This window comes from Lagenorhynchus albirostris, chromosome 13, assembly GCF_949774975.1.
Source record: "Lagenorhynchus albirostris chromosome 13, mLagAlb1.1, whole genome shotgun sequence".
Classification (NCBI taxonomy): Eukaryota; Metazoa; Chordata; class Mammalia; order Artiodactyla; family Delphinidae; genus Lagenorhynchus; species Lagenorhynchus albirostris.
Window position 1 is genome coordinate 52,459,019 of NC_083107.1, and position 18,425 is coordinate 52,477,443.

Here is an 18,425-nt window from a genome sequence, read left to right on the forward strand (position 1 = left end):
TTCTTTCTTTCTTTTTTTTTTTTTCCTGGCTCTTACAGTTTCTGTTGAGAAGTCAGACAAAAATCTTATTATCGCTCCTTTGAAGGTGATAATTTTTTCCTCTGCCTGCTAAGATTTTTTCTTTGTGGCTTTCAGAAGTTTTCTTATATGCTTAGCTGTTTGTGTGTGTGTTATTTATTTGTTTTGGAGGGAAGGGGATGTGAATTCTGCTTGAGGTTTGTAGACCTTCTTGCATCTCTTTCTGGAATTCTAATTACGTGTATTTTAGACCATTCAATTTCCTCTTCTATTTTCAATTCTTTTATTTTTTATTGATTGTCTTTAAGTTAATTAATCCTCTATTCTGCTATGTCTAATGTGCTATTAAATCCATCCATTGAGTTATTTATTTAAGTTATGTTTTTAAGTTTTTGAATTTCCATTTGGTATTTATAAAAAATAGATTACAGTTCTGTGGTGAACTTCTTCACCTTTTAATTTTTTTGATTGTTTACATTTTTCTTATGTTTCTTTTGGTTTAAGTTTTCATTCCTAGAATAACTTTTTCTTTCATATTTAATTCATTCCTAAGTTCTTTCATCTTACTTCTGACATTTCTAATTCTGATTTATTTTATTCTCATTTTCTCTAATCTTTTTTTTTTTTTGGTAGCTTGTTCTTATATATTAGGTTACAGTTTTTCCTCTGTTTTGGGGCACATCTTTCTGTAAGGACATCATACTAGTCTTTTTTATTTCCTGATTTGAAAAATGATCATTCTATATGAAATTTGACTATGATCCTTTTCTGTTGCTTAGTTTTACATCAAATTAGTTTTTCTCAACTTTTAGGATGGAAGGCTAGCTGCATATCTCTAGAACTATCATTTCTACTTTTTCCAAACTATTGGGAAGAAAAACTTTATCTATTTGGATAGAGAGATAACCTTATACTTTCTGAAATTTGCTTTCCTATTGCTTTCTTTCCTTTTATCTAGACTTTTTTTCCCCTTTGTCCATATTGTCCTTACCTTGCTCAATGTGAATATGATGCTCAACAGTTTTTTCTCTGTGGGGTTTTGTCTTGAAAAGAATGTTCTACTTTAATTTCAAGAGTTCAGAGATCAGAGTTTTCCAGTTCTTTCTGAACTTACTGTGCAACCTTTGTACTGACCTATAAATTACAGTATGCAAAGGTCTTTTCCAGTTTTACTTTCTATTCTCAGATGGGCCAGTTTTGATTTCCAGGGAAGTACCTTCTGACATTTTGAGGCTTCCTCCAATCTCAGGTCCATGAGATACTCCATTGTTTCTCTGTGCCTCCTCCCACAGAAATGCTGATGCACATTGGTCTTGGTGGTTATTGGTGCATTGTTCCCACCTGCTCACCTTTTGCGTTTTGTGGGGATACTTTTTTTTTTATAAATATAGTCATGGGCTTTTGATTTTGCTGTTCTAAGTTGCTCTTTTTTCATGCTGTGCATTTTTACAATAAACGGGAAGTATATTATGTCAGTGTTTTTTCCTGAATCTATTGAGCTATCATATGGCTTTTATCCTTTACTGTATTTGTATTGTTTATAGAATGGTTCTTTTTAAAATTTTATGCACACATACATACATGCATATGTATTTTCAGTCTGTTTTGGTAAGACTTTTCCAAGAATTTATCCATTTCATCATTTAATCTAAATTAACATCAAGTTGTTTATAATAATCTCTCTGTATCTTTTAAATTTGTGCTGAATCTCTAGTTATACTCCCTTTTCATTTCTAATATTTATTTGTGTCATCCTTTCTTTTACTTGATTGGTATAGCTAAAAGTATGTATTTTTCTTAACAGGTGATTTAAAATTTTAAGCTTCATTGGTCTTCTCTGTTTTATATGTTTTTTTTCTATTTCATTAATTTCTGCTTTTTTAACTTTATTATTTTCTTCCTTCCACTTCCTTTGAGATTATTCTGTCGTCCTTTTCCTAACTTCCTAATTTGGTCACTTAGCTCATTATTTCTGTTCTTTAGGAGTTACCCTCAAATTTTAAAATATATTTCTGTCTGAAATATAGTACAGAGAAGCTCACAGTTCATAACTATGCAGCTGAAAAAATTACATAAGGTAAAGAAATTCACATATCTACAACCCAAAGGAAGAAATAGAATAGTATTACAACACTCACTGATATATAGTAAATATTCAGCAAATGTTAGCTTTTACTATTTTTTTTAAATTTTATTTATTTTTTGGCTGCGTTGGGTCTTCGTTGCTGCATGCAGGTTTTCTGGCTTTTTCTAGTTGCGGCAAGTGGGGGCTGCTCTTTGGGTGGCTACTCTTCGTTGCGGTGCGCAGGCTTCTCATGTGGTGGCTTCTCTTGTTGCTGAGCACAGGCTCTAGGTGTGTGGGCTTCAGTAGTTGTGGTGCGCAGGCTCAGTAGTTGTGGCTTGTGGGCTCTAGAGTACAGGCTCGGTAGTTGTGGCGTATGGGCTTAGTTGCTCTGTGGTATCTGGGATCTTCCTGGACCAGGGCTCGAACCCATGTCCCCTACATTGGCAGGTGGATTCTTAACCACTGCGCCACCAGGGAAGTCCCAGCTTTTACTATTTTTGATGTTAAGTGTTATTAAAAATCATTTCTCTTTTAATATCATGGCATATTATCTAGTTGATAATGATTTTTGTATAGCAAAACAGAGTTCTAATAACTTTGGAGGTAACAAAATTTCACAATGCTTAAGGGGGAATCTGATTAAGGAATATGAAAGATTCAGACTGCATTTTAAAAGATGAACCAGGGGCTTCCCTGGTGGCGCAGTGGTTGAGAGTCTGTCTGCCGATGCAGGGGACACGGGTTCGTACCCCGGTCCGGGAAGATCCCACATGCCGCGGAGCGGCTGGGCCCATGAGCCATGGCCGCTGATCCTGCGCGTCCGGAGCCTGCGCTCCGCAACGGGAGAGGCCACAACAGTGAGAGGCCCGCGTACCACAAAAAAAAAAAAAAAAAAAAAAAAGATGAACCAGTCCCCTTTTCATTTCAACTTGCTTAATCAAATCAGTGGTGTGTTATGTTTTGTAATTTCTTACAAAATGGCCTTTTCTTTTCATTTTTTCCTAAGGTCAGATACTTCATACTGATGTGGTATACTTGCATTGTGGACAAGGCTTCCGAGAGGCAGAGAAAATAAAGAGGCTTTTGCTGAATTTCAAGTATGAAAATAAGTAACCTTTTGAGTATTTCAGTGGCTCAGCCAATCAGAGAGATCTTTGAAGTCCGTAATTTGGTGGGAGGGATTAAGGGAAGTGCCTTGGTGTTAGAAAAGGAACCATGTAAAACAATTCTGGGGCAAATTGCTGGAGAACTCTACATTTGGAGACTCTGGAGGAATGCTACTCCCTTCCTCTGCCGCCTTCACTAAACAAAGGTGGTAATATGACCAAAAGTGAGATTTTAATTCTTCAGTTTGGGCCTTTCTCTCTCTTTCTTTCTTCCTCCCTCCCTCCCTCTCTCTCTTTCTTTCTTTTTCATGGATCTGAGGAATGGATGTGGCAGTAGTTAGAGAAGCTTCAGAAATTACTTGAAAACATATCACATAATTCAGTCATAATTCTTTATTATGGCTTAGAATGTTCCAGAGTTTACTTACTCATGTCTAAATTTCATTCCTTCTAGATGGGAAGCAAGCTGACTATTTTTGAGATTGTGTGACCATAAGACATTTCTCCACTGCCTCCTATAATACCAAGTGCAGGAGCAGTGTCTTTGATTCTACATAAGTCTGTGTGTCCCCTGTGAGATAGTGGAGAGATTGCTTGGATATATGAGAGAATAAGAGCATCATATAATACTGTTCGTGCATTCTGTCCATTTTCTCCTGATTGATTTAGAAGCGTGCCTTGATCTCATCCAGTTTCTCATTCTGTTTCTCCTTGAAGCTGCAGCACAGTGGTGATTGGAAATGGAACTGCCTGCCGGGAAACAGAAGCTTACTTTGCTGACCTGATAATGAAAAACTACTTTGCACCACTGGACATTGTTTACTGGTAAGGATGTTAGGAATGTTTGTTTTCTTTGAGAGGCAAAGGAACTTGTGAAGTTCCTTCTGTGATAAATTCTCCCTTGTCTTTTTAAGATGTACTTCTTATTTGCCCTCATATCACTTCTTCCTATTCATAAGAGCTTTGCAGGACAATGTAAAGTGTCTGCGTCTTGGAGAAATTGGCATTTCAGTATCCTGAAACCGCTCACAGATGCAGCAAGTTAGGGCTTACTTGAATTCATGGGATTTTCCAGGTAGTACTTTGTGTGATGGCTCTAGCTAACTAGTGACTAATAAGTAGAATGGTGTATAGGTCTAGCAGCTATAGACCATGGATAACTTAGCCTTCTTCTCCCAAAGTTTTGATGACTATGAGTCATTGGCCTTCAGAACTGAGAGCCAAGGTAAGTATTACAAATTAAAAGTGTTTCTTTTCTTTTTTTTTTAAAGCATTTCTGATGTTCCTTTCTTGTTAATCTCTTCATCACATGCTCTCATTTTGTATAGGCATACAGTTGACTTCTAAATAACTGTGTATTAGCATGACCCATTTCTTTAGTCCTGCTCCTAGATCTGTAGTAGTTTTGCTGTCATTCACCATTGTTTCCTTACTTTCCCTTTGAACCTCAAATAGCCACCTTTACCTTTTCCAAAGTATGGTAGAATGCTAAATCCTAAAGGGTTTAATTCAGGAGAGAAGATAGTTATAATACATGATATCTAGGGGAGAGCATGTAAGAGCCATCTCCCACTGCTTTTTGAGAAATGTAATAACTAAGTATAGTCAACTGATAAGTATGGGATCAGGATCAACAAAACAAAACCAAAAGCCAACACAGGAAGAAGAATTCTAGGATCCATTCAGATAGGCCAAAAGAGAGGGGTCTTGTATTTAGTGTAATATTCCGTGTGCCAAGAGTATAATCAAGATGTTAGAAAAACAAATGCAGAGTAACCAAAGGGGATTAGAAGGTCAGGGACAAACTGTAGGTGCCATGGGATCATGGTTCAGTAAAGGATCAGGTTGAATAGTTTGGCTCAGCTTTTTTCCCTCTCCTTCTTATTCAGTTTGGTCTGGGAAATACTGTGGATCTTCTCTATTCTGGGAATTGCATACGTACCCAGTCCTTTTGAGAACCTACCACAAGGACCTGACATAGCAAATACAGTTTATTTCAGGCAACTTCTTTGATTTCTTTTTAACTTGTTCACATTAATTGTATATAAATATCTTGGGTACATTTATAGTGATTATAAATAGAACTTTCAAATTATTAGAAACATTAAATAGTGAAGACTTGTTGGATTTCACCTGAATTTGCTTACAGAGGCTCTCTTTCTTGAACTTGCAGCAGTATATGGTAATAGAAAGAGGATGAGCTTTGGAGCCAGACAAATCTGGGTTCATCTTTTGTTGTCACCATTTACTAGTTATGCAAGTTTGGAAGACTTACTCTGCCTCTCTGAGTTTCTCTTTCCATCATTAAAATGGGGAACGCTTTTGCTTTCAGTAACATTTTGAAGTTTTCTTTATAATTATTTTTCATATTCAATATTAAAACTTTCTTTTATATTTCTCTCTTTTTGTGTTTGTATTAAGAATTACTTTACTACGTTACTTTATATCTCTATGAAGGAGCACTTTTTTAATGTTAGTTTGGTCCCCCAACCATAGTACAGAATTCTTTCATTGTTTATAATTAGTTTTTCAGTTCATTTTCTTGGATTTCAAGAGATATGATATGGTCATATCATCTGCAAAAGATGATGAATTTATCAGTTCTTTTTCTAGTTTTATACCTTTTTATTTTCTTCTCTTTAAAGGTATCATGCAGTATCTTTGAAAAGCTATTAAATAGTAGTAGTGATAGTGGAGGTTTTTTTTCCTCCTTTAATTTTATTAGAATGCTTCTAGTGTTTCCCTTAAGTATGGTACTGCCTTTTGTATATATTTTTTTTAAATCTTTTAAAGGAAATAGTCTTATTTATGAGTGTTTTAAAAATACTGATTCCTGTTTTATTATACTTTAAAAATCAAGAATAAAAGATAACGTTAATGCTTTTTCAGAATTTTGCCATAATAATTTTTCTCTAAAAAGGTTTTTTATCCTCTTTTGATCAATATGCTGAATCATAAAAGTAGTAGATTTCCTACAATTGAACCATCTCTGCAGTTCTGAGTTGAACTTTTCTTTGTCGTAGTGTATTATTCTTTTAATGTACTTTTGGAATATATTTGCTAGTATTTTATTATGTGCTTTTTAAATCCTCAATGATGCAAATACTTAATCAGAAGTTACAGTGTGTGCTTTAGGGAATCGGCTGTTCAACTTCATTTTGTTATCATTTTGCCAGTTCAACATGCCTTTATGAAGAAACCATATTTTCTCATCTAATGGTTTGAAATTACATCGCAAACTACACTTAAGTTGAAATTCCCATGCTTTCTCTAGCAGTCATTTTCAACAGATAATCTGAACAGATTGTCTTGAACAGATAATCTGATAGGCATTCCTATAATTCTGCTCATGCTGGAAAACCTTTTCCTGACACATCCACCAGCACATTCCTTCTTATCTGTTCCTTCTAACAGCTTTTGCCCTGACCTACTTGCCATAGGTTAACATACACCATGATTTATCTTCTAACTTGTAAACCCCATGCATCCTGACCCATCCATCTAACTTCTCTCTGTCATTTCTCTTAAAATACCTTGTAAACTCTGATACTTATATCTCCTATGGAGGAAGTCATCCAGAGCTTCAAATCTCAGTTACCAAAGGAGAAAAAAAAAATGGATTAAGTTGTAGAATATAACTATGCTACATCTTAGTTCGTCACACATGTTTAAAGTTGCAAGTGTTTGTGAAAAGAAATTCTACAGTATTATATGTGTCGTTTGTTTTAAGTATGTGCTAGAATGATCTGTTCTTTTCAATCCTCTGGCCCATAGTAGGCGGTCACTTTATTTTTTGAGTGTCTGAATATTTGTTCCCATTCATTTTAAAATGTCACACTTGATTATTTTCTTCTCTCTTTTTTTTTTTTTTTTTTTTTTTTTGCGGTACGCGGGCCTCTCACTGTTGTGGCCTCTCCCGTTGCGGAGCACAGGCTCCGGACGTGCAGGCTCAGCGGCCATGGCTCACGGGCCTAGCCGCTCCGCGGCATGTGGGATCTTCCCGGACCAGGGCACGAACCCGTGTCCCCTGCATCGGCAGGCGGACTCTCAACCACTGCGCCACCAGGGAAGCCCTTCTCTCTCTTTTCTTTTTTTTAAATCCGTTTTTCCTTGGTAAAAAATAGTGTTTTCTTTTGTGTAGCAATGGTAAAATTTATTGAAATGTAGAAATGGCTAGCTCCTTATGAGACATTTGTGTTTATATGCACTGTATCTGGTTTCTCCTACATTGATACCTTCTTAAATCAGGGTACTATGTTTTACTTATCTCTGCCTCCTTCACATTGCATATTTCTGTACTTATAGATGCATCTCAATAAATATTACTAATTTGAATTGTCAAATATTAACAATAAAACTATTTTTAATCAGATAAGTCTTTTCAAGGCTATAGACAGGAATTAATGTCTGCAACAATTACGGAAAATTTCCCCTCTGCTTAATGCTTTGGTAAACCTATGATGTACTGTTTTCTGTATTTTTTCATTGATACAGAAATTTGCATTTGATGGATTATAGACTTATATTTTGCCAAAGATAAATGATGATTTCTGAAATAAAAGTATTGTATGATTAGAGTTATATATTTATTAATGAATTATGAAAGAATTATAAGTAATCTCTAATACTTGCTGTCTTATATTTTAAACCATGATTGGCAAGATTCATGCTGATAGTGGAAACATTGCTAGAAATCACAGCATTATGTACATTCTGGAGAATCACAGATACATGAAACCCCTCAAAACCTGGGAGCAGAAAATGGAAAATAAAATTTTGTGCTGTTAATTCAGACCCCATGCTTAATGTTTCTACTCTAAAAGCTGCAATATACGAATGACTTTGAGCAGGCAAATATAGAAAAGAAGAGAAATTAATTTTGCTTCCGAATGACGTTATTCATTAGCATAGTGAAAAGAATTAGAAAATGGAATGAACCGATAAGGTGTGGTATGTGACGACAGAATGAGGAAAGGGCAGGGGAGCTGTAGTGGAGGATTGGAGTTTTAATTTTTGAGGTTAGATGTATACCAAGGGGCCTGGTCAGTGAAGGTTAAGCAGGTAGCCAGACCCTATTAGGAAGAAAGCGTTGGTTTTGGACATCTGTGGAATACACATTGGACCTCTTTCTTCTTATTTTATTTCAGAAGCATACCAGACATTTAACAGAAGGAAGATATAATTTTTTTAAATTAATTTATTATTATTTTTGGTTGCATTGGATCTTGGTTGCTGTGCGCGGGCTTTCTCTAGTTGTGGCGAGCGGGGGCTACTCTTTGTTGCGGTGTGCGGGCTTCTCATTGCGGTGGCCTCTCTTGTTGTGGAGCACGGGCTCTAGGTGCACGGGCTTCAGTAGCTGTGGCACGTGGGCTCAGTAGCTGTGGCTCGCGGACTATAGAATGCAGGCTCAGTAGTTGTGGTGCACGGGCTTAGTTGCTCCGCGGCACGTGGGATCTTCCTGGACCAGGGCTCGAACCCATGTCCCCTGCATTGGCAGGCGGGTTCTTAACCACTGCGCCACCAGGGAAGCCCAGAAGATACAATTTAAGGAATCATAGCTCTGTTGCTTGAGATAACTTGATGTACCTTTCAGAGTATAACTTAATTGTAGGGAACAGATTGATCTTCAAAGGGTTAAGTCATTTGTGAAAACTGCATAATAGTGAAGCTAATGAGAATCTTTTGATTAAAATTTAAAAAACATATTTCTTTAAAGATAATATTTATTATAGATTGATTGAAAAATATAGATAAGTGACAGGATTTTCTATTATCTAAACCGTTATTTATATTTTAGAGCATATTTCTAGATTTTTCTTGTGTGCGTGTGTGTGTGTGTATTATGAAAAGGAACTCACTGTACATGGTTTACAACCTTTTCCCTACTTAATATATTATCATCTTCTCATACCAATAAACCTGTCTCTATTTCAGTTTCATCATGCATAAAATGGAATAATAATAGTACGCATCCTATAGAGTTATCATTGAATGTTAAATGAGTTTATATATAGTATAAAGGGCTTAGAACAGCACATTATTATTGTTATTAATGAGGTCAAATATCTTTTTATATATTTATTGGCCATTTCTGGATTTTTTGTGTATGGATGGATGGCTTGTTTGTGGCCTTTGCCCATTTTATTTATTTATTTATTTATTGTTTTTGACTGCATCGGGTCTAAGTTGCGGCACGTGGGATCTTTCATTGAGGCACTGGGCTTCTCTCTAGTTGTGGCACGCAGGCTCCAGAGTGCGTGGGCTCTGTAGTTTGCAGCACACCGGCTCTCTGGTTGGGCTCAGTAGTTGTGGTATGCGGGCTTAGTTGCCCCGCGGCATGTGGGATCTTAGTTCCCTGACCAGGGATCAAACCCATGTCCCCTGCAGCAGATTCTTTACCGCTGAACCACCAGGGAAGTCCTTTGCCCATTTTTTTTTCTTTAAGAGGTTTTCATCTTGTTCATAATTGCTTATCTTGTTCAGATTTGTAAATGTCTATAGTAATGATTAATCTGTCATAATTTTTGCAAATTTTGCTAATCATTTCCCCTGTTTTTGTGTTTACAATTTGAGCTGTATTTCATATCGAATTTAAAATATTATTTTCTCAGATTTGTCTCTTTTTCTTTATGGCTTTTGAGTTTTGTATTATGCTCGAAACTTTTAAGTCTTCTGACTTTTTGTTTTGAAGCCACAAAACCTCATTATCCTCAGTTACTTGTATGGCTGCTTTGAAACTTTATTCTCCAAGAAACCAAAAATTAATGAGAGAACTTCAATCAGCTTAGATAACAGAAACAGAGAGTAGAAGGCTGTTAGATAACCTGAGGGTAGTTTTGAACAAGGAATGGGTGCCGATTTCCCCCATTCTTTCTTAAGGCCTCTCTTTTCGCCAACTCTGGTGTTTTGTAAACAGCAGAGACCTGATTTCTTCCCTTCCTTTTCCTCCCCTCCTCTCCTTTCCTGCTTCCTTTCTCCTTCCCTCATTTTTTTTCCTTCTTCCCTCCCTTTTCCCTACCTTACTTCTCTTGTTTGGTTATACCATATTTTTGACATCTCCTGTTGTTTGACAGCTGGATTATTTCCAATCTTTGATGTATCTTTAGTTTTAAACCTATCAGTACAGACTTATTGACCATAATTTCAGTATTTATTTATAGGCATGTTTAGTATGGTGTTTGTAATGAGCTGAGGAGAAAGGACATTTCTGTTTCCAAATTTATCATTGACAACTCAGTCAGAAGAGTATAGCTATGTTGATAAGAAATAAAATATCAAATTGTTTATTGTTCCTTTTTGCTATTAGGTAGCATTTATACTGCTTTCTTTATTTATTCTACTTAAAATTTATTGGGATTCTTGAATCGGTGGAGTGATATCTTTTCATTCTTCAAAATCTCAGCCATCATTTTTCAAATATTACCTCTGTCCCATTTTTTCTCTCTGTTCTCCCTCTGAAATTCTAATGTCTATTCAGGCTTCTCACTCTATCCTCCATGCCTTTTAACCTCTTTCTTTTCATTTTCCATTTCTTGTTTCTCTGGGCTGCTTTGTGGTTGATTTCTTCAGATTGTTTCTCCAATTCACTAGCTTTTCTTTAGCTTTCAGACCCGTCCATTGAATTTTCTTTTTCTAGAAGTTATATTTTTCACTTCTAGAAGTCCTATTTGTTAGTTTTTCAGCTTGAGAGATAATTGACATATAATAAACTGCACATATTTAAAGTTTTCAGTTTCCTAAGTTTTGACATATGTGTTCTCCCATGAAACTATCACCACAATTAAGATAATGAGGGCTTCCCTGGTGGCGCAGTGGTTAAGAGTCCGCCTGCCGAAGCAGGGGATGCGGGTTCGTGCCCCGGTCCGGGAGGATCCCACATACCGTGGAGCAGCTGGGCCCATGAGCCATGGCCCCTGAGCCTGCGCATCCGGAGGCTGTGTTCCACAACGGGAGAGGCCACAGCAGTGAGAGGTCTGCGTACCGCAAAATAAATAAATAAAATTTAAAAAAAAGATAATGAGCATACCCATTAGCCCCCAAATTTCCTTATGTTCCTTTATAATCCGTCCTGCCTTCCCTGATCCCTCTGTTTCCCAGGCAACCTCTGATTTGCTTTACGTAGCTATAGATTAGCTTGCATCATCTAGCCTTGTATATAAGTGGAATCATACAGTATATATTCACACAGTGTAATAATTATTTTGAGGTTCATCCACGATGTTATATATGCCATAGTTTGTTCTTTTTGTTACTGAGTATTCTGTTGTATGCTTAAATCATAATTAATTTGTTCATTTACCTGTTGATGGATATTTGGATTGTTGCCAGTTTTTGGCTATTACAAATAAAACCGTATGAACATTCTTGTTCAAGTCTTTGCATGGACATATGCTTTCATTTATATTTGGTACATAAGTATGAGTGTAATGGCTGTGTTGTATGGTAGGTGTATGTTTACCTTAAGAAACTGCCAAACTGTTTTCCAAGGTGGTTTTACCATTTTGCATTCCCACCAGCAGTGTATCAGAGTTCCAGCTTCCCCATATTCTCATCCATCTGCTTGGTATGGCCGGTCTGTTAAATTTAGCTATCTTAGTGGATGTGCAGTGATATTGCAGTGTAGTTTTAAGTGACATCCTTAGCAATAAATGATGTTGAGCATCTTTATTTGCTTATTTGTCATCCATGTATTTTCTTTGTAGTATCTGTCCGAATCTTCTTACCATTAGAAAAAAATTGGATTGGGCTTCTCTGGTGGCGCAGTGGTTGAGAGTCCGCCTGCCGATGCAGGGGACACGGGTTCGTGCCCCGGTCCGGGAAGGTCTCACATGCCGCGGAGCGGCTGGGCCTGTGAGCCACGGCCGCTGAGCCTGCACATCTGGAGCCTATGCTCCGCAATGGGAGAGGCCACAGCAGTGAGAGGTCTGTGTACCGCAAAAAAAAAAAAAAAAAAAATTGGATTGTTTTTCTTCCTATTATTGAGTAAGAGTATTTTATATTTATTCTGAATACAACTCCTTTGTTAAATACATGTTTTGTAAACATTTTCTCCCAGTCTGAAGCTTACCTTTTCATTTTTTAACATGGTCTTTGGAAAAGCAAACATTTTAAATTTTGATTAAGTCCAGTTTATCAATTTGTTTTATATATTCTTGCTTTTTGTCCTGTTTAAGTAATGTTTGGAAAAACTAAGGTCACTGTGATTTTCCTGTGTTTTGTTTTAGAAGTTTTATAGCTTTAAATTTATTTAGGTCTGTGATCCATTTAAAGTTAATTTTTATATATGATAAGCAGTTCTTTTTTTCTATATGGTTATGAATTATTCCAGTACCATTTGTTGAAAGATTTTTCCTTTCCCCATTGAATTGCTTTGACGTTTTTGTTGAAAATCAACTGCTCATAAATGTATGGATCTATTTCTGGAGTCTATTCTGTTTAATTGAGCTGTATGTCTTTACACTAATCTTTGTATCTTTAATACTACTCAGTGCTGATTTGTGTAGTTTAATAAGTGATGAAATTAGATAGTGTAGTCCTTCAATTTTGTTCTTCTTTTTCAAAATTGTTTTGGCTATTCTAGGTCCATAGCACTTCTACGTAAATTGTAGAATCAGCTTTTCAGTTTCTTCTAATGGGCCTGCTGGGATTTTGATTAGAATTAAGTTGACTCTATAATTTAATTTGTAGAAAACTGACATCCATCAATTTAATTTTTAATTTCAGTTATATTTTTTATATCTAGAAAGTTTATATTTTTCAAATCTGCTTGATCATTCTTACAGTTTTTTACTTGTTCCTGAATATATTTTTAAACCTCTTTTATTTCCTTAGTCATACTAAGAATTATTATTTTGCAGACTGTGATAATTCTGATATCTAAAATCCCTGCAATTCTGTTTCTGCCATCTGTTGTTACTGCTGGTTTTGCTTTGTTTCCTTTTCTGTTCGGTTAATTTTTACTGAAAACTCCTTATTTTCATGGAACTTTGTGAGAATTCATGGAGGCCTGGATTGATTGTGAATCGCTTGAAAGAGGATTTGCATTTGCTTCTGCCAGGCTCCTGTAGACACTTAAATTCTCAGCTTGAATTTTTTCCTGGCCACCCAGGTCGTGTGAATTTAGGCTGCAAAGGAGAGAGATGGCTTATGGTTCCATATTCTTATCAGAGATTCCTCCTGTGACAAGGTTTGAGATAGTCCATTTTTTATTGCAATATCCTGGAGTTAGGGTACAGGGTATATACTTTGACCCTTATACTGCAGGTTTAACCCTTTGGGATATCGGCTTTATATGTGGGAAGGGAGTTGGGGGAATCATTTGTTACTATGATCTTAGGTGGACCCTAGGTTTTGTCTTCTAATCCTCTAGTTCTGTGAAGCTCTCTGAGGCCATAAAATTCACCTGGCTCAGCAATGCCCTCAGGTGAAAGTCAGCTTCAGAAATCAAGGTTCCCATGTTCTTTTTTTTAGCTTGAGTATTTTTATTTTCTTGCCAACTCACTGATGCATTTAAGAAGCTGTATTATATCTAGTATGTTTAGTTGTTTTCAGTAAACTGTTGATCCAGGTAGCCAATCTTCCCTATTACTGGCAACAAGGTCAATACTTGATTTTCTACTTTTAGTCTACTTTAAATTTCAAATTTGGCATTTTCAGACAGCAGAGACATAAACCATAAGGGAAAATTAGAAGATGATCATTTTAAATAATTTTGATTTACACTTTTTTTTTCTTTTGGCCGCACTGCTTGGCTTGTGGCAGTGAAAGCTCTGAGCCCTAACCATTGTACTGCCAAGGATTCCCTCAGTTTATACTTTTGAATTAAGAATTACTTGTTTCCTCTGGGTATGAATGCCTGTGAAACATGTGTGTGACATTTTTCTCTGTCAATTTAATAATCTTTCTTTTCTTTTAAGCATGCTCAAAAGAGTTTTGAAAAATCTAGGAAAATACAAAAAGGAAAATAAAAATAATTTGTAATTCACCACTCCGAGAATGCTATTAATATTTTATTATATTTTATTCTAGTTATTTTAGTTATATATTCATTTATTTGACAAATATTTATCACATGTAAATGATTAATTGACCGAGAGAGACTCAGTAAGGTACAAGAAGAAAACTTAATTTCTATCCTACTCCGTAATCATGAGCCATGGCCCCTGAGTAGTTCTTTTCATCCTTGTCTGAAATAATGGAGAGATCTCAGCTTCTTCATTTCCTTTTAGTCATTAGAACAGTCTCATTTTAGCAATCAAAATATCTTCTCTAGTGTAATAATCAAAGCTCCAACTTGAGATAAATTAAATTCCATGTCCTTCTGGGAAATACTACTTTACTGTAGGGCTTTGCAGGGGGCTTGTTTAGCTTCCTCTTTCTTCCCTTCTTATTTTTCTCTTCTCTCCAATTCACTAGCTGAATTTTCTCCAGGTTTAGTCCTCAGAGTTGAGAATAGGGAAAAGGAGCATAGTCTTACAAAGTGGGGACAGTTGCAGTCTAAGGATAGAGTCCTTTCGGTGGCCCGTTTACCATTGCTGATTCATTCTTCCATGGGCTGTTTTTGAAAAACTTTTGTTTTTGTTTTCTGAGATTTTCACCAACAGCGTCCTTGAGCTGCCATCTGTGTGACTTGGCAGATATCTCCTCTGGCTGACTGGTTCTGACTCTCCTTCTTCAGATCCAGGCTTCAGACAGGCTGTTCTTCTCTGGTTCCCTTTGCTACTCAGTGCTCTTGGACAGAATCTCTTTCAAGCTACCTCCCACTACTCCTGCAGGCCCGATTGGTTCATACATCCTTGCCTACTCTCAAAGGGGGAACAGCAACTTATCCTTAGTGCAGCTCTCCCCTTTTTCATTCTCTTTCTCTCCTATGCTTGTTCTTACCTTTATTCTCTTTCTTGTGTTCACATATTGGTTGGTCCCAGTGAAGCCCCATCACTTGGCATGGGGTGAGTGGGACACTTTCACGTGAGGTATTGGAGCAGCCGGAGAAATGCCACAGCATTCCAACTATCTTTTTAAAGAAATTGTCTCTTTCAGCTCTAACTCCCTCCTGTCCCTCTCCTCAAACACGTACACATTTTATAGGACGAAGTTGGAGGATTGCTAACGTTAGCAAAACAGGCTTTTGAGACTTGAGCCAGAACAAAACCATCCCATGTGCTCTCATACAATCAGCAAAGTACTGTTAGTACCAAAGTGTATGGCAGGCACAATACTATGTGCTGGGAGTAAGAGCAGTGAACAAGACAGACAAGGTGCCTGCCTTCTTGAAGCCTTTATTATAGTGAGGAAAACAGATGAAAACGTGTGTGTGTGTGTGTGTGTGTGTGTGTGTGTGTGTGTGTACTATGTCAGTTAGTGATAAATTCTATATAGAGAATTAAAAGCAAGGTAAGGGGATAGAGATGGAGAAGAAGTGACATTTTTTGGTAGATATAGATATAACAAATATTCTTTTAGTGATAGGAGTTCTATTTGTGTGGTATGGTATATGAGATATATTTTAAGGAAACCACCCAGGCTGAAGTAAAGTGTGATGAATTTATATCCTCATTTATCTACAGCATCCAGATTCATGTCCTTATCCTCATCTTTTCCACGTCATATGAGCTCTCTAGGGCCATGTTTTTCAAATTGTAGGTTGCAGTCCATTGGTAGAAGGTGAAGGCAATGTAGTGGGTCTCAACAGCATTAAAAAAAAATTCAATAGAAAAGAATAGAAAATAGAGTTCATTTCATATAGTAAGGCTAAGTATTATTTCATGAATATTTGTTTTAGTTACATACATGTATTGTGTACTGGGTTGACATGTAGAGAGTATTTCTTATTGTCAGTTCTTTTGGGTTCCTTGACCCAATTTCAAAGTGTGTGTGTGGCGTCCCCCTATATATAGTCCCCCATGTATAACAAGCAGTGCTCTGACACCAGCTGGGTGTCCTACCATTCAATTCAGTTCTTATACTATCTACCTAGAAATAATATCAGATTCCACAGGTTAAGGGCTCATTCCCACAGGACTGTTAACTCCGCCTCCACACCCCACACTTCAGATGCCAGTCCCAAGCCCAGGTTGTCACCTGGACTTCTGACCAGCTAGATTGGAGTTCCCAATCGATTAATTTCGATTAATTTGCTAGGGTGGCTCAAAGAACCCAGGAAAACCGTTTACTTACTTAAGTGGTTTATCATAAAAGGATACTATATAGGATACAGATGAACATTTAGATGGAAGAGATGTGTAGGACAAGGTGAATTAGCTTTAGAACTAGAACAGCCTAAATTGTTTTTTGGATATTAGTTTGATTATTATGCTTAATGACAAGTTAAGGTGTTATAGTATTTGTCTCACTTCTTTCTATAGCGATGGCTTTAGAAAATGTGCTGTGATATTCTAGGACTTTGTTTCCTTTCACCTACTGATACTCCTTCCTCCATTTCTTTGACTATTATAAACACTAGAGTCTTGTTTATAAGGCTTACTTTCTGGGATGTTTGTGAAATTAAGGAAATTTAAAACTAAAATTGTTTTACAGCCAGTGTAATTTATGTTCATTTTGTTGAAAGGGCCAGAATATTTTAAAAATATACCTGTATAAGTACTCCATTTCAGTGAGGTATGTTGGAAAGGAGACGTAAGGAATGAATAATTATGGTGTGTGTGTGGTTTTAAAATACTATTTGGATTCAGATTCAGTTTGACAGTTTTTGATCAAAATAAAATATGTTTTAGCAGTTTGTAACCCATGTGTTTCTGCATCTCCAAGTCCAGCTTAAGTATCTGCAGGAATTACCCAGCCTCCCTCTCCCCGCCTTAACTCTTGGAGATCTTTGTTTATTGACTTAGATTAGAACTGGCCTAGAGCCCAGTGATGGTCATTTCACGTCTTAAGGTTTTTGGTTACAAATCTGCTTTTGTTGCCAGATCCAATAAAGATTCTTGGTTGTTTTTGTTAGTTTTATTATAAGTTCTTGCCAAAGATACAATGCATTGTAACCAAAACAGATGTTCTGTTTAGACAAGTGTATTTGCTATAACAGAACCAAAAATGTATATTAAATATGTTCAACACTAATGTAAGAACTGATGAACTTTGGAATGTTATGAGTGTTTTTGATAACCTTTAGAAATGAAAGGAACAATGCCTTATTTTGAACAATTGTTTTATATTTTTTCTCCATCCATATCAGTTTGTGTATGTACAGTCTTATATTCTTAGATTCTCCTCTAAACTAACATTTTACTATGTTCTTGAAAGTAGAGTGGAGTTCACCAATTTCATATATACATATGAAAATACAAATAACATAGTTCTGTTATTTCTTAAAGTACGTGCATCAGATAGATGCTGTTTTGTCATAGACACATTGTTGAGTAGAAAAAATCATTTTTAAGATTCTAATACTTATAAATAGGTAGGTGAAATAATTATACATTGATCTTTCAAAAACTCATGTATTTGGTGAAGTTAGCAACCATATTATAGGGTTGTAGTGTAGATATTTTGGAACTGTAAGTGAACGTCTCTGTGATTAGAGCCCAATTCAGTCCTGATTTACACTGAATTCTGTGTTATAGTGAACACAGATGTATAGTGAATACAAAAAGAATGTATTCGTATTATGTAATTTTACTTCTTTTTTAATCGTAGTTTCTAGAATAAATTAGATGTGTAAATGCATTATCAACAAATTACTAACGGAATGAGTTTTGCCTTGAGATTGTCAACTCTTTGGCCTATTCTGATTCATATTTTTCTCTTTTCTTTGGTATTAAACAGCTTGCTTTTCTCCCTCACCTTTGGCCAGCATTGTATTCAGTTGATTATCTGGGAACATTAAAATTTTTTTCTTTATGAGAATTGTTTGGGTTGTGCAGAATCACTCTGGTTCTGTTTCATAGTTCAGTTGCATTAGAACAATGCAAAACTGCTAGAATTCTTTGTTGTTGACATCTTTTTCATTTGGTTATGTAGAACTTCAAGATTCTGGGGCCAGAAATTGGTATTTGTAAATAGTTTTTGAATCCACCTTATTTGTGTTTTATATGGTTTTTTTTTTTTGAGGGGGCACCTTTTGATTCTAATGTATTTTATGTGGCTAAATCTTTGTGTTACGCTTTCCTAACTTATTGAAATACCACTTTCAAGTTTCCCACATCCGTACATTTCTAAGGTTACACCCAGCTTAATTCCCATTACTTTTCCGCTTCACAGCACTTGCATTTTGAAGGGAC

General features: G+C 36.2%; 1 protein-coding gene across 5 annotated transcripts in view; it reads left to right on the plus strand.

The window, feature by feature from the left end:
- Positions 1 to 18,425, plus strand: part of SRBD1 (S1 RNA binding domain 1) — a 221,141-nt gene that overhangs the window by 55,293 nt on the left and 147,423 nt on the right. For all 5 annotated transcript variants that reach the window (XM_060168674.1, XM_060168675.1, XM_060168676.1 and 2 more), the window contains exons 13-14: positions 3,090 to 3,180; positions 3,907 to 4,014. In XM_060168674.1, the coding sequence (XP_060024657.1) occupies positions 3,090 to 3,180; positions 3,907 to 4,014 (199 nt within the window). The remainder of the gene's footprint in view (positions 1 to 3,089; positions 3,181 to 3,906; positions 4,015 to 18,425) is intronic.